The sequence below is a fragment of the Vanellus vanellus genome, assembly GCF_965231255.1.
Source record: "Vanellus vanellus genome assembly, chromosome: 4".
Classification (NCBI taxonomy): Eukaryota; Metazoa; Chordata; class Aves; order Charadriiformes; family Charadriidae; genus Vanellus; species Vanellus vanellus.
Window position 1 is genome coordinate 55,544,459 of NC_138909.1, and position 14,970 is coordinate 55,559,428.

Here is a 14,970-nt window from a genome sequence, read left to right on the forward strand (position 1 = left end):
TGCCTGAAAAGTGCAGAAGTACACTTTTGATTAAGAGTTATGACTGGGGTACTCCTGTACTCAGAAGCAAAGGACAAAAATAAATCTGGGCAGGGACATCAAGGGCAACAATAAAGCAGTCTATAGGTATGTCTGTGAGAAAAGGAAGACTAGGGAAAATGTGGGCCTTCTCAGGAAGGAAACGGGAGACCTGGTCATCCAGGACATGGACCAGGCTGAAGGACTCAACGACTTTTTTGCCTCAGTCTTCACCGGTAAGGGCTCTAACCACACCGCCCAAGTCACAGAAAGCAAAGACAGGGACTGGAAGAAGGAGGAACAGCCCACTGTAGGAGAAGACCAGGTTCAAAACCAGCTGAGGAACCTGAAGGTGTACAAGTCCATGGGACCTGATGAGATTCATCTGTGGGTCTTGAGGGAACTGGCAGATGAAGTTGCCACTATCCATCATATTTGAGAAGTTGTGACAGTCCAGTGAAGTTCCCACAGACTGGAAAGGGGGAAGCATAACTTCCATTTTTTAAAAGGGAAAAAAGCTGGAGAGGGACTTCATACAAGGGCATGTAGTGATAGGACGAGGGGGAATGGCTTCAGACTGGGAGAGGCTAGATTTAGATTAGATATCGGGAAGACATATGTCACTCAGAGAGTGGTGAGGCACCTCAACAGGCTGTCCAGAGAAGTTGTGGATGCCCCATTCCTGGAGGTGTTCAAGGCCAGGCTGGATGGGGCTTTGAGCAACCTGGTCTAGTGGAAGGTGTCCCTGCCTATGGCAGGGGGGTTGGAACTAGGTGATCTTCAGGGTCCCTTCCAACCTAAACCATTCTATGATTCTGTGAATATAAATCTGCCCCAAACCAAAAATTTTATTTTAATAATGATTACTCCCCTTCTTGGGAATGAATGAGAGAATAAAATAAACACAAGAGGTGTTTATCCCACAGTGAGGAGTAGCTGTGGCACTTTGGGGATGAAAGCTTGTATCTTTGGGGATGCAAAGCTTGTATCTTTGGGAGAGTGAAGCTGCGCCACTCTTCATAGCAAGGAAAGGTCTGGTCTTTGCCTGTCAGTAGCATCTCTGTTGGAGCAGCTCCTTCCATCCTATTACCTTCCACAGCACTGTCTGCACAGAGGTGACTTCCCATGTTCTATGTAAGAGTGAGAAAGCTCCATGTGTGCGTTCTCCCATACTTTGTTGTTAGCTGGTAGCTGGTAACTTTCTGTGAGTGAAAGGTTACGGAACTGCAGATGCATCCCTGGCTTCATGGCCAGAATGAGGAAAATACATTTTACATATTTTTATTTTGTGGTAACAGGGGGCTTTAACTGATTTTCAAATACCCAATTAACATCGTTTTTAAAACGACACTTTTATGTCTTTATCTTTTTTTTTTTTTTTTTTTACTATCTTTCATGGAAAATGACAGTTATTTCTGTTTTAGATTAAGTTCTAGTTTGGATCTGATACAGTAATAGGAGAAAGAAAATTGTCAACTGATGTCTCCCAGCTGAGTGAGTCAGGCTGTGCACGTTCACAGTAACTGGTGCTTCATTCAGCACAGTAACTGGACCGCACATTCAAATCATCCAGATTTAGATAACCTCTGTGGTTTTTCTGGGCAGGGTTTTGAACAAAGTCAGACTTGCTGATGTTTCGGTGCACTTTAGGTGTTGGTCTTTGATATACATTTTCTGCTCACAGTATCCTAATCTTGGACAAACTAATGTTACCCTTAAGGCAAAAAGATAGTATCTGTTTGATTTAGTGCTTGCTTTAATGTAATCTGCCAACCTTACAGTCTGCCCACGCTCTCTAACTCCTCCTTGTCTTTAGATATACAAATCATTTGACGCAACTACTCAGGCTGAGCAAAAAAAGGTACTGTCAAAGGAAGAAGTTGAGTGTTACAGTGGTGTTTGGAAAGACCATGAGAAGACGCAAAGTTACAGTCATCTGGCGTAAATCAGCATAGCTTCACTGATTTACGCAAGCTGATGATATGGCTCTGATGTCCTGTATCCTGGCTGTGTCATTTAATTTTATAGATATTTTTGGTTTGCAAAGAGGATTCTAAGCAGCAGCTTTTTTTTTTGTTCCATGCCAGGCATTTTTATATCAATTTGCCATCCTTCAGATATGCAGTCGAAGTCTGGTTTATGTCAATTTTGCTCTGCTCTGTGGAGTTGTATCCTTGTAATCACTGGAGTGAGCAGAGAATTAAATTATCGAGTCAGCAATCTCGATGAGTTAACATGGATATAGGTTTTAAACTTTCTTTTAAAAATTATAGACGTTCTGAAAAGTTATGTTGAAAATACAAGGTCGTTTTTCTACTGAAGAGCAAAACATGATTTGCTGTAACTCAAAACCAAAAAAAAAATCAATGAACTTTCCTTCCAATAAAATAAAAAAAATTTTAAAAATTGCCTTTTATTCTGGAAGAACTCCCGGCTAAAGCATGAACGCATGAGCAGCTGATGATTCAGCTCCACAAGCTAAGGGGACACTGAACTGGTACATGGTGAAAAGGAGCCAGAGAACATTCCTGCATTGCAGAGACCAAGTTTGAACAAACAAGCACAAAAATGTTCTTTAAAACAAAAAGTGCAAGAAGCTCTTCCAGAACATTTGGCTTTGAAAGGTTTCAAGTTACAGCAGCGCCCAACAGATTTGCTGTAGCTACAGCTTCTGTGTTTCTATTATAAATACCCAACTTCAGAATGAAAAAAAGGTCATGGAAGAATGGGACATGCGGGAGATCAGGCTGAGAGCTGGGGTCGGAAAGGGAAGAGTGCAGGACCCTGTGCGGTTGTTCTTTTGTGTGTGTTCATGTTTCAAAAATGTTTGAACATAATTCAAAGTTTAAAAAAAAAAATAAAATTGAAGAGGTTTGCTCTTCAGCAACATTAGCACTGATCCGAGTGAAACATGCAGTTCATATGGGCGTTCACAGGAGAACCGAGCATCCCTTGTAGCAGTGGAGCTGATGCTCAGTACTGATGAAATTCAAACCACTTGGATTTATCTGCCAAGCATGTGTTGCAAAAGCACTCTCAGGAACTTGGGAGGGGTCAGCCTTCATGGCCCCTGTTCGTTTTCGTTGTACTCCTCAGCATCTCTGTATAAAACCTTGCTGTTTAACTATTTTCAAGTCAGATGCTTTCAAGGTCCTGCGGTGCATTTCAAATCTCTGAATAACGCTTTGGATTAAACATGTTTATTTCCTTTGAAAACATGTACATCCTAAACCAAAAACAATTTCCAAAAATGCATCAGAATCTCTATATGGATTTCTGATTTAGTGAGAGCAAGATCCATACCTAAAATCTGAAACAACTTGTTGACTGGTGGTTTAGGGTATGCTCCCAAAATATCAGTGAACCAGATTTAAGTCTTTCTTGCAATGTAGGGACTTTATTCTTCATCTGTCATATATGGATATTTCTTTCTCAGAGAAGCAGATTGCCATCTTGGGAAAATGCCCTTGTCAGGATGCTATTAGCTAACTGTAAAAAACCTTGAGTTTTTTTCATAATGCTGTTTTTATTTTGTGACCCAGCTTTGTTTGGCCACATTAAATTGAGAAAAAAAAACACTTCTACAGTTACAGATTTTCACCTCTAACCCATAGATTTTTTTGCGTATTGCAATTTGTCATTTTTTAAGTATCACCTCCTCAAGAAAACCAGTTAAGGTCTGGATGTGACCTGTGTGATGGCACCAGAAAATAAAACTGAATAGCACTGAGATGCTAATGGTGGTGGCCTTTTGCCCCTGTTGTTTAGATGCAGGGCAGATCCTCCGCAAAGATGCGGGCTGGGGAAATGGAGAGGGCAGAGTTGTTCCCGACTTGCTGGGAGCGTTGCAGCGCTTCTGACAGCGCAACTTGATCTTCTCCTCACCTCTGTCTCTGAGAATCTAATCTGAGCCTTATCTTTTGTATTATCACACTATTTTTATTATTAATAAATATGTTTTCTGGCTGCATTGTGTTGCATGGGGCTCTTGTCTTGCCTTTGTAGTCGGGCATTGCAGACAATCCCCTTGTTATGATGACTTCTCATGGACTTAAAATGACGCTAGATCGTTGCATTACTCCAGTTTTGTACCATAAAACTCTCTCCCAAACAACATAGAGTGGTACAAAGGCAAGTAGGACTCAAATTTTGGGACGTTATCTGAAATGGTGTGAAATTTGGCACAAAATATTTCTCTAAGATTCTGAAGTGTAACTCAGTGCCTGGAACATAAAAGACAAGGAAAACCACACACGATGGTTGGGAACTACCTAATTAATAGCTTTTAGGTTTTCAGTTTTGAGTTTTTCTTCTCAGCAAGTTGGAAAGTTACAAGAAAATAAACCAACAGTAAAATATGAGCAATATTTCTCTATTAAAATACTCTCTAAGAGGGCAATATAGTCAGAAAAGTGGTTGGTCACAGAATTGTGAATTTCAGAGTCTGGCAACCTCTTGCAGATTTCATGAAGAGGTAATACTGAATTTGTTCCTATCTTCTTTACCATCATCACCTGTCCTTTGGGGGAATATAGGAGGCCCAGGTGTGCAGACAACAAAATATCTGTGTAACCGTTTGTACTTTCATGGTCATGGTAACATAGAAGAATGGGGAAGTGACTTGCTGATCTGTGCAGTGGCCATATAAATCTGTCCCTAAGTTATGATGTAGGTTTTTTCCCATTAATCATTCCTCAAACATATTTTCTTCTGAAAAAGATAGATTCAAAATCCAGCAAGAATAGATTGTCTAAATTCATTGTATGCCTGAAGGAAGAGTATTACTGCAGTCATTTCAAAATGATATTAAGTAATTCTGTGAAACCATAGGTCTACACATTGAATTTTCTGCCCAGGTATTTTGGGTTTTTTACTTTGTGTTTTTTTTCCCTCTTAAAAATATTTGAAACATAACCACAGTCAAAATAGAAGACAAAAAAGATGTAAACTGTTCTAATTTTTAAAATTAACTTAATCTTCCAGCAGCAAGAAGATCAGAAGGGGAGGATGGAAGCTTGGATCAGGACAGTAAAAAGGTAATGATCAAAAAGAGCAAAAGGGAGTAGTTTATTGGTCTTTCTTGAAGTGACTTTTTAAAAACATGTTCACGCATAAAGGTATTCTTTCATATAATTGAAATAATCATTACTACTTTGAGTTTTAACAAGAAGATATAGAAGAGCTTAGTCTCTCACCCAGAGGGTTTAGAATCTACATTCTACAGTAAAGAAAGAAACAGGGATAAGAGCAGTAAGCTCATGGATTTTCCCTCAGTCTCAGTATACACGTTGGCGATTCAGCTAAGCCTGCGGGCTGTTATTTAGGGTGCATATTGATATACAAGAAAAATGTTAACAGAAGATTATTTATAAGAAAACTGCATAGTGCATCTTGTAAAGCGGTGTGCAGTGGGCAACTTAATTAACAGGAAAACTATCCTCAACCCAGCTGAAACTTAAAAGTTTTTGGAGGCTGTGTCATCTAATGGGGAGTCCCATGATATAGTCAACTTTCATCATTTGGTAAAGGATGGTACAAGTTGCAATGAGCATTAACGTACAATCGGTTCATAAGACTTCCCAGACAGGTGAAGTAGGAGAACTGCATTCAGATATTAAATCCTGAATCCTATAACGGGCTTTTACTCTCTCCAGCTAAAGACCAGTTGGCTTATTCTGAAAGGGGATATGGACACCAGAACTAACTCCCCGGATTCAGACACCCGGTCCCTGTCTCTTACTGCCGGAACTGACAGAGAAAACTTCCCAAGGGCGCAGGAGGGCACCACTGCCGGCTACTCCCGTGAGTACTGCTACCTATTTCCAATAGACAGGATGGTAGTATCAGGCAGATGGTTGATTTGTGCTAATTACTCCTTGATACAAACCTTGTGTTTTGAATATTAGTAGAGCCATTTCTCCTGTATTGTGATAAAACGTAAAGAACACATAGATTGATTTAGAATAGACATTTTTTATTATTTCTCACAGTTATGCCTATAAGTTCACAGAAACCTTCCAGATATATAAGCCATTGAGTAACCGGGTGGAATAATGGGATAATTTTGTTGCTAAATACTGGTCTGAAGACCATATGTCCGTGTTTGCTGTCAATACCGAAAGCAGGCTCTACACGTTTCTTATTCCACATTTCAGCAAGTTAGGAGGTGAAGGAAACGATCATCAGAATTGAGTCTGAATTTTACTTTCCGATTATATAAATGACAAAAAATAGGTTAAAACTATTTTAACAGATAACCCGGCCATTTCTCTCCCCGCCTCCTCCACTTTACACCATACAGCAGTAGCAGGTCATCTGGGGTAAACAAGTTGGGGAAGCAGTTTTCCAAAAGAATGCATCCAATGCGAGGCATGTCTGGCAGCAGGGCTAGGATGTCAGTCTTGTGGGCATTTTGGTAACGTGATAGCTGGCTCCATCAACTTATATTAAGGAAATTATGGCTTAGCTATGCAAGGAAGAGGAAAAACAGACGCTACAAAGTCTGTCACGAGGCTGTAACAAGATAAAGAAGAGTTATTTTTGATCATCAGTCTCACTGGTCTAACTTGAAGGGATTTGATTCCTTAGTCCTCACCAGACGTTGCATACATGTGCGCGAGGTGTTTGTTGTAGAATTCCCTGAGCAAGGGAAACCAAGGCTGACCAGTTTACTCACCTAACATCTATGTCATTGCCCAGAAATGAACACCTAAACATTCCATTGTAACGTGCGTATCAGGTATGTTTGGAAGCTTTCTGGAGTTGATCTGATGCTTTTCTACATATGTATTGAGAGAATAGTCCTTGCGTGCAAATTTTAAGTAAGGAGAAGTATGTAGCTCACCAAGCACTGCTATACAGGTACAACGTATGGCGTCATTTTTTTTCATGAGAATATTGCTATACCTGTCACTCTTCTATACCAGCATTTCTTTTATGTTTTTTGTTTATCTTGGGAATGTAGAGCTATTAAAACAGAAATGCAAAAGATGGTTCACACCTCTGTCAGGGTCAATATCACCTCTGTGCCAATGCAATGTAGGTTGTGTAGTTCATTTTCCGTTGCTTTTGTCAGCACTTCTCTGTCCCTTGTGAAAGTCGGCCTTGTTACCCAATTAGCAGCTACACAGAAATGACATTGAGGAAGTTTTCTTTTCCTCACATCTACATTATTTTTTTTTCCCTTTCTTTATGATTTTATTCAGCCACCTGACTAATACCCATGGACATCCTAAGGAATTCCTTCTCTACTCATTGTTTCCCTGTTTAGTTCTGAATATTTATAGTCTGTCATATGTCCCTTTGGCCATGGAAGAGTAGCTTCTCTGCCTTATGGTTGAGAACTCTGACATTCAGCCCCATCTCTGTAGCATAGTCAGTGAGTATCAAAGAAAATAACCTTTTCAGGTATAGGTTTGGTGCCAAGGGGTTACAGGCAGAGTGGAAGGGGGTTAGACGGCATCAGACTGTGAATCTCTGGTGATGTGTCCAAACATACTGTGCAAACAGCCCTGTGTTCATCTGTACAGGCTCTGAGCAAACCAGAGAAGGGGTATTCTGCTCTAGAAGATATTTAGCCACAGTCGTTAGCTATATGCCCAGAAGAATGCATGAAACAACAAAGCACATCAGGATGAGGCTTGTGTCATAAGCAGGCGTCTAGAGTGGAGCTCTCATCTCCTTACTTCCACCTGTGTAAATGTGTCTCATTTGTAGATGTGTCTGTATATGTAGATGTTTAATAGTTAATGGTTTACCATAATTCATGATTTTAAGCGTCACGTATTTAGGAAGGCAGACATCTAGCAAGGTGTGTAATTCTTGCTGTTCCTGTGTCCTTCGTGTGCTGAGAGGCAAGCTCAGAATATCCAGGTGAGAGTGAATATCATACTGGAAACAACGGGAGCCGTAGCCACACAGAGAGGAGTTGTTGTTTGCATAGTGCCTACTGAGAGGGAAAGATTGCTTTATCTTGGCCAGTTACTCCAGAAAATGTACTATAACGGTACAACTGCAGGTGGATGTGATAATGAGCAGTATGTGGTTGTTGGCTTTTGTTCCATTTTTTCTTTATATTAAAAAAAAAAAGAAGCAGCAAAATAAAACGTGTTTAACTTTACAACTAAGTTCACAGGACACAGAAGCTAAGTGAAATACAGTTCCCACTGAAGTCAGTGAGTCTTGCTAGCTTTTTCTGGGCTATTTCGGCTCTATTTGCCTCTTGGATTTTTTCCAGCCGGCCACACGATGTCGCTTGTGCCCGCGGATGCGGCTCAGTGCTGGCAGCTCCTCGGCTGCGACGTGCTAAAGTGAATTGGGTTTGTTTTCTAACTGGCCTTGACCTTAGTGCATTTTCTCTTTAGTAACTGCGTAGTATTATTTGGAGATAGAACAAAACTGTCTCACCCATCTTCTCTGTAGCCAAGAGGCCAAGAAAGAGAACTCTGCACTGGTGTTCAACACCAGCATCTTTTTCCAGGCAGGAGCAGAGATGATGGTAGTTTTGTTGCAGATACATTCATTCTGTCTCACAGGTATTATACTCTTTGCTCTCTGGTGTCACTACCATTCCAACAACAGGCAATGATAAGTTTCTAGTTTCCAAACTAGAATACCTAAGTGATCCATCTAATTCAGTATTCATCACAACATCCCTGTATCAGATGTGGAAACCTCCTGCGGAGCTGAAAACAAAAGTTCTGCTCGCGGTTCATACCCCTCATTAGCTGGTGGTTATGTTTCTAAAACATCTCTTGCTTTTATAGATCATCTTCATTTTACTAGCTTAAAGTTTATCAAGCCTTCTTTCTTGTGATGAGCTTTCATTGCCCCAGTTATCCTGTAAGCCACTGGTCTGGTGGAGTTGATTTAACTTGGTAGAACACTGATGAACAAGAACAGCACAAAGGATTCCTCGAGGATCTCCTGTCACTGCCTGAAAATACTATTATTTCCATATCTTATATGTATCAGGATAGACATTTCTAATTTGGGTTGTTTTTTTTTTTTCTTATATTACCAACTCAATGTCATCTTGTGATTGAGCTGTATAGCTAAGCCTGTCTCCTTCCCCATCATTTCCAAATTATGAGCTCTCATCTTAAATAGTAGAAGTTTGGGGTATTTGTTAGTCCCCAAGTGCACAACTTTTCCCATGAATTATTAAATTGTATCGCATTTCTATTACTCTGATGTTCAAGGTTATCCCAGTTCTTTATGGTATCCCGGTCCTCCTCTATACTGGCAGTGCAGGGAAGTTTATTAGCCCATTAATATTTTTGGTGTCCAGATTATTAGTGAAAACATGAGGCAATTTCAGCTCAACACCAGTCCATGCTGACACTTTTCTCTGTCATCTCTGCTCAGTTCTCACTACCCATTTCTTACATTTCATTGTTTCCTTACTGACCCTACAATTCCTCTGATAAAATCCATCTTCTCCAGATTTGCATTTAATTCCATGTGCGGCCAAATACCAAACATTGTAATGATATCACACTAGATGAGATCTAATAAAATTGATGTTGTGCAGAAGTTACTTCTCTTAACAAAGAAAGCTACCAAGCAAGTCTAGCACAGTGCCTTTAACTTATGTAAAACCAATTAAAATCTTTCTCATTATGATTAATTTTCTGTTTACTTTGATGTTTTTGTTCAGTTTTTCCTTAAGTTTTCTGTTGGAAGCACTGCTAGCTCCTCATTATCTTTCCCCCTCTTAAATATAAAAGCTGTAGTTGCTGTTCACCGGTGGTAAGAGATACTGGACTTGCAATTCGATAGGAGCTTATCGCTCCCTGTTTAAGTATATAAGTGCTTTGAATTATGTTTCCATAATGACTATGATTCATTGGTGTACCCGTATTTCATTAGCTTTCCCTCCTGCTCAGTGCTCTGTCTTTTGTTCCTAAAAACGGAGGTGAAATACTCCTTCAGTGTTGGAGCCCTACATAGGTTACCTTTCATCTCTGCTGTGTACTGACATAGCGTAACTCCCCGTGATCCCATTTCTTCTTTCCTTTTTCTCTTTTTATTTGGATAGCTGGAGAACCTTTTGCTATTTGTTTTAATATTATTTTCAGTCTTTAACTCAGCTTGGCTTCTGGCAGTTCTCGCTTTATCTCAGCACATCGTGAGCTCTTTACTGATCCATCTTTTGTTTTTTCTTTCTGTATGCTTATTCCTAATCATCTCCTTAGGGTATTTATTAATCCAGTGGGGTCTGGATTCCCTTCCTGCATTCCCCTTTGGACACAGGTTGCTAACATTTTTGACAGAATGAAGCATTGCACATTCAGTCCTTTGAGCTAACTGACTTCTGTAACTCTTTGCATCAATTTATCAAAGTTTCCTGTATGGGAATCAAGAATGTTTATTACACACGTGTTTTTTCATCTTCTGCTTAATTTAAACTGATTCAGTTTGTCACTTCTGTACAGCGTTATTTTTATTAACCAAAAACTAATTTGAAACACTTTTTATTGTTTCACCGACAAAATTTCCAAACTTTCTTATTGGGCTCTCAGTATTAAAAGTAAGGCTCTTCGGTTGTTTCACAGTGACCGCACACAGTTTCATCACCATATTACATCCAGTTTGTTCATGGTAACACCACTTTGCCAATTTTTTCTGTTGTCTATCTTAAAACTTACTTTCTCTTGAGTGTTTATACTCTCACTGATTTACTTTATCCATTGCTATACCTTCATTTATGCTTTTTTCCACTTGAAGCAGTAGAAGAAGTTTTAAAGAAAGAAAAAAAAAAAAAAAAGTGTGGGTTTTTTTAAGTGGTAGTATACCAACCCTTCTTTTTTAAGAAACAAAACCAAAACCAGACCACATACATCATGATGAGAAGTGATGTAACTCTAAAATGATGGGACCTTTAATCCCATTTTCAAGTCATGGTTTAACACCAAATTGGAGGGCAGAGATTTCACAAGCTTTCAAATCTGCTTTGCATCACGAAGCTGCGTAAGGGCCTCCATAATATGAGTCCCACAACTCTCTTCATGTCATGCCTGGTGAGGTGATTGCATCCTGGCATGCTGTTATTTGTCAACATTGTTACAGACGTTCGTGTACATTAAATATGGAGAAAAGGTAAGCGTTGCTCAGTTATATTTGATCCTGTTAATAGAATGTACATATTGATCTTGTCATTTCTGTTTCTGAATGTTTTCTTGAATTCTGTGTTCTAGTAGGCTGTAAAGGATTTACAAAAAAATACAGCTGTATGTTACGTCTTTTACAGGATTTCCATATTCTAAATCAGCTTCTCTACCTGGCTATGGAAAGAATGGCTTACATCAGGTAGGTATACATTTAAATGCATTCTCCAGGCCATAGTGTAGCATAAATAGACAGCTTGGTAACTAGTTGAAAATCTACACAGTAATAACACTTCAAAGGTGTTTTGGCTGCCAGCCCTGTCTGACAGATTCATACCCTATGTGGGTTACAGTTTGTCTGTCTGCAAGAGTAAGACAGGCTGAGGCTTCTCCTTTTAATTGTGTGCATCATAAGCGTTAGGAATCTTGATTCTCCCCCCAAAACAAACGGAGGTTCAAAATGTACAGACTGCACATATTAATAGATCACAGGGTAGTTTGAATTAATGATAGAGAGAGTTAGGCCTAAGTAGGCAAGTAGTGATCTTAGAGCGCAGGTGGAGCAGCCCACATCCATTGCATTTCTTGAATCATCTGTTCTGTTTCTTTCTAGTGTGCATGTGTGTATACATATGTATGTATATACACACGCAGTCATTGTACTTTCAGGGCGGGGAGGGAGCAATACAGAGAGGATGGCAGGCAGCAATTTAGAAAGCAAAATTCATAACAAAATTATGAACAGATCAAATTAGGCGTTCTTTTTCTAATCTTTTTTTATAATTTTTTTAAGTCTGGGCAAATGGCATCTTTGACACTCTTTGGTCTCTCTTTCTCTCTGGCAGCTAGCTTTATGGGTTCTCAGTTCATGGCTTATATTTTTAGGTACAAACCCATTACGGTTAATAGTCTTAAACTGGCACTACTTAGATGCACGTGCGCTTATATTTTGAAGATTGATTTGTGTCTAAATTACATGGACAGGGCCTCATTCAAATTCCCTCCTTTCTCCAAAGGAAGATGTGAAAGCTGCAAAAGTACATGAGCCGGATTAAACTTCCCCTGTGATAAGAGTTAAACTGTGGGTCATTGGAAGGAGCTACTAGAAAGGAACTGTCAGGGAGTAGCTAAATGAATTTTTCAGTAGCTACCGAAATGTCCATCCCTTTGAGTTAATTTGCAAGAATAATTGTGCCTGCGTTGCTTCAGTACCCGACTGCTTGAATTCCTCTCTGAAGGAACGAGTGGCACTGCAACTTGATCGAAGGAGATTTAGGAATTTGAAAGGGTCTAGATAAACCTGCCCCCCCCCTCCCCCCCCGTGAGTCAAAAGCTTTTTTCTGACTTTTCAGAATAACTGTCACCAGTAACCTGAAGCGAGTGAGGGACCGACTCGCGCCCAGCCTCTGGGCTGGTGGGGCACCAAAGCCATCAGAAGGCTGCGCACGGGTGAGGCCAACGCAAACTCCATCAGCAGTGGAGTTGGCCGCGCTTGCAGGCTGAAGCCCTGCAATGTAGTAGGAAAGCAGCAGATGGCAGCGTTTGTCCCCCCTAAAAGGTCCAACCTCCCCGCTGAAAACTGTAGGAAAGTTGAAAAGGTTGCTCATGGTCAAATCCTTGAGGCCAAAATTCTTCTCAGAATGGATGTCCTCTGTTTGGATTGCAGCTTCATACCGGCTTTTGTTGGTTTGTTATTTTTAATCAGCCATCCCAGTGCTGCGTAACAAAATAAACCAAAACCAAACAATAAGGAACCTTGCAGGTTATTGTGAGCATAGCTGTGCACACCGTTGATACCTTAACAGGCAAAAATGAGACTTGGGGGAAAAAAAGCATATAGTAGTGCTTTTCTGATCTCCCGTAATGTTTTTCATCATAGCATTTGCCAGCAAAGGCAGAGTTCTCCCTGGTCTTAGGGGCATCAGCAGTGTGAAGCAGAAAGAAGATGAGAAAAGTTTCAGTGCAGCATAAGTGATTTGTGACAATGGCAGTAAGACATCTGCATCACAGGGAAAGGCGTGTGACAATCTCAGTCTTACCTTACTGCCAGGTCTTCAAATGGGGGTGGCTGGTGGCTTTCTCACACCTTTCCATCTCATTGAAAGCTGCGAGGAATCAGAGCTCAAAAACGTCCAAAGGGCTGAGGGGTGAGGTGGGTTGATATGACGCTGCAGTTGCCTCTCTGAGTGACATCCAAGCTCCAGCTTTCACTGGTTTGTGGAAGTTCACAGCGTGGGCAGCAAACTGCACCTGCAGTGCCTCCAAGGACCCAGGCACTCACTTGGCACTCCATCCGCTTCTACAGGCAGAGCTCCATCTCTGTAGCCATAGATCGATGGGTGTTGTGAGCTCTTGAGATGCCCGCTTTGAGCAATTAGGTCAAGTTCAAACGAGACTTTATCCTCTTTCTCTCTCACAAGGATCTGTATTTTGATTGTGGTGTACCATCTGGTTTTCTTTTCTCTCTCGACAATGCGCAGAGTGGTTTTGTGATGCATTTTGCTGCTACATTGCTTCTTTCTTTCTCTTTCAGCCTGAAAATATGGGCCAATACGAAACGGACCAGGAGGCGAGCTGGGGGATGAAAGGTACATCGCAATATCATTTCCACTCCACTTCATGTTTTCTTCCTTTGAGGATGCTTATTAACATATTGCCGTAAAGGTTACTATTCTGAGTTCTTCACATAATAATGACTAGACAGAGACCCAGCTCAGTATCATGTTTATCACAGAGAATCTTTTTATTTAACTGAACATAAAGGCCTGACTGAAGCCCTGCATCCTAAAGTGGTGCAACCAGACTGAGTCAATTCCTGTATCCTCAATATGTGGCAACAGCCTCTGTGGTGGTGGTTTCATATCAAAGAGAGGAAGAAATTTAAGATAATCACTCATTCAAGACATATCTAATTAAAAAAAAAAAAAGTTCATTGTTCTTCTTGTTTGTGCTAGAGTGTCATTAAATGTACCGAATTCAAAAAGCAGAATTTATTTGCATTCATTTTTTTATTACAGTTTAAGTGGACTGTGAACTTAATGTGGAACTTGGGTTGGAATTTTCAAAAGAACTGAGCAATTTAGGAACATGCATCTACTCATGGGGAAGAGTAGGATTTTATTTCAAGACACTTAATTTCGTTTTAAAAATCTTGCTCTCGTGCTTCACTTCATGCCTCTGTGTTGATACAAATCTTTGTCTCTGTGTTTGAGTAGTTTAAAGCACAGATTTTGAAAAGCAGACTTATCTCTGGTTTCATTTCAGACCATAAAAAGGTCTATGAAAACATACTGGCTATCCTGGTTGCATTTAATCATCGTTGTGAATAGATGAACTCGTGGTAGTCATATCCCATATAGTCATATACTGACCTAACTAGAATACTCTTGTGCCAGTCATTGTCCCCACACCTTCAAACCATCTTTTCTTCACTATCGTTATTGCCACTGCAGTCAACCCAAGTGCAGGATGTTGACATCTTGGAACATTGTATTGACTTCATGGTTTTCATATATGTTCCCAAACTGACATGCCTGTAATAATCCATATATTTTACTATTTTCAGTAAAGAACAATAAGGGCAGGACTTTTGGATGACAGACTGACTTAACTCTGCACAAAAGCCCCCTGTAAAACGAAATTCCCAATTTTGCCAGACATACTCACTGTGTAACCCAATGGCACCCGGAGATGGATTTTCTGTAATAAACCTTTGGTGTCAAGGCCTGTTGCTTCGGTAATAGCCAGTGTTATAGGCATTCAGAGCGTGGGGGTGAAATGCTTACTGTGCATGCAGTTATCCAACAGCAGTTGAGAAGAGAGAAATGTAGTGGCATGACAAATG

General features: G+C 40.3%; 1 protein-coding gene across 1 annotated transcript in view; it reads left to right on the top strand.

Moving 5' to 3' along the window:
• ABLIM2 (actin binding LIM protein family member 2) overlaps positions 1 to 14,970 on the top strand; it is a 117,620-nt gene that overhangs the window by 87,554 nt on the left and 15,096 nt on the right. The window contains exons 15-18 of the mRNA XM_082482280.1: positions 5,002 to 5,054; positions 5,673 to 5,820; positions 11,270 to 11,328; positions 13,660 to 13,714. Coding sequence (XP_082338406.1) covers positions 5,002 to 5,054; positions 5,673 to 5,820; positions 11,270 to 11,328; positions 13,660 to 13,714 — 315 coding nt within the window. The remainder of the gene's footprint in view (positions 1 to 5,001; positions 5,055 to 5,672; positions 5,821 to 11,269; positions 11,329 to 13,659; positions 13,715 to 14,970) is intronic.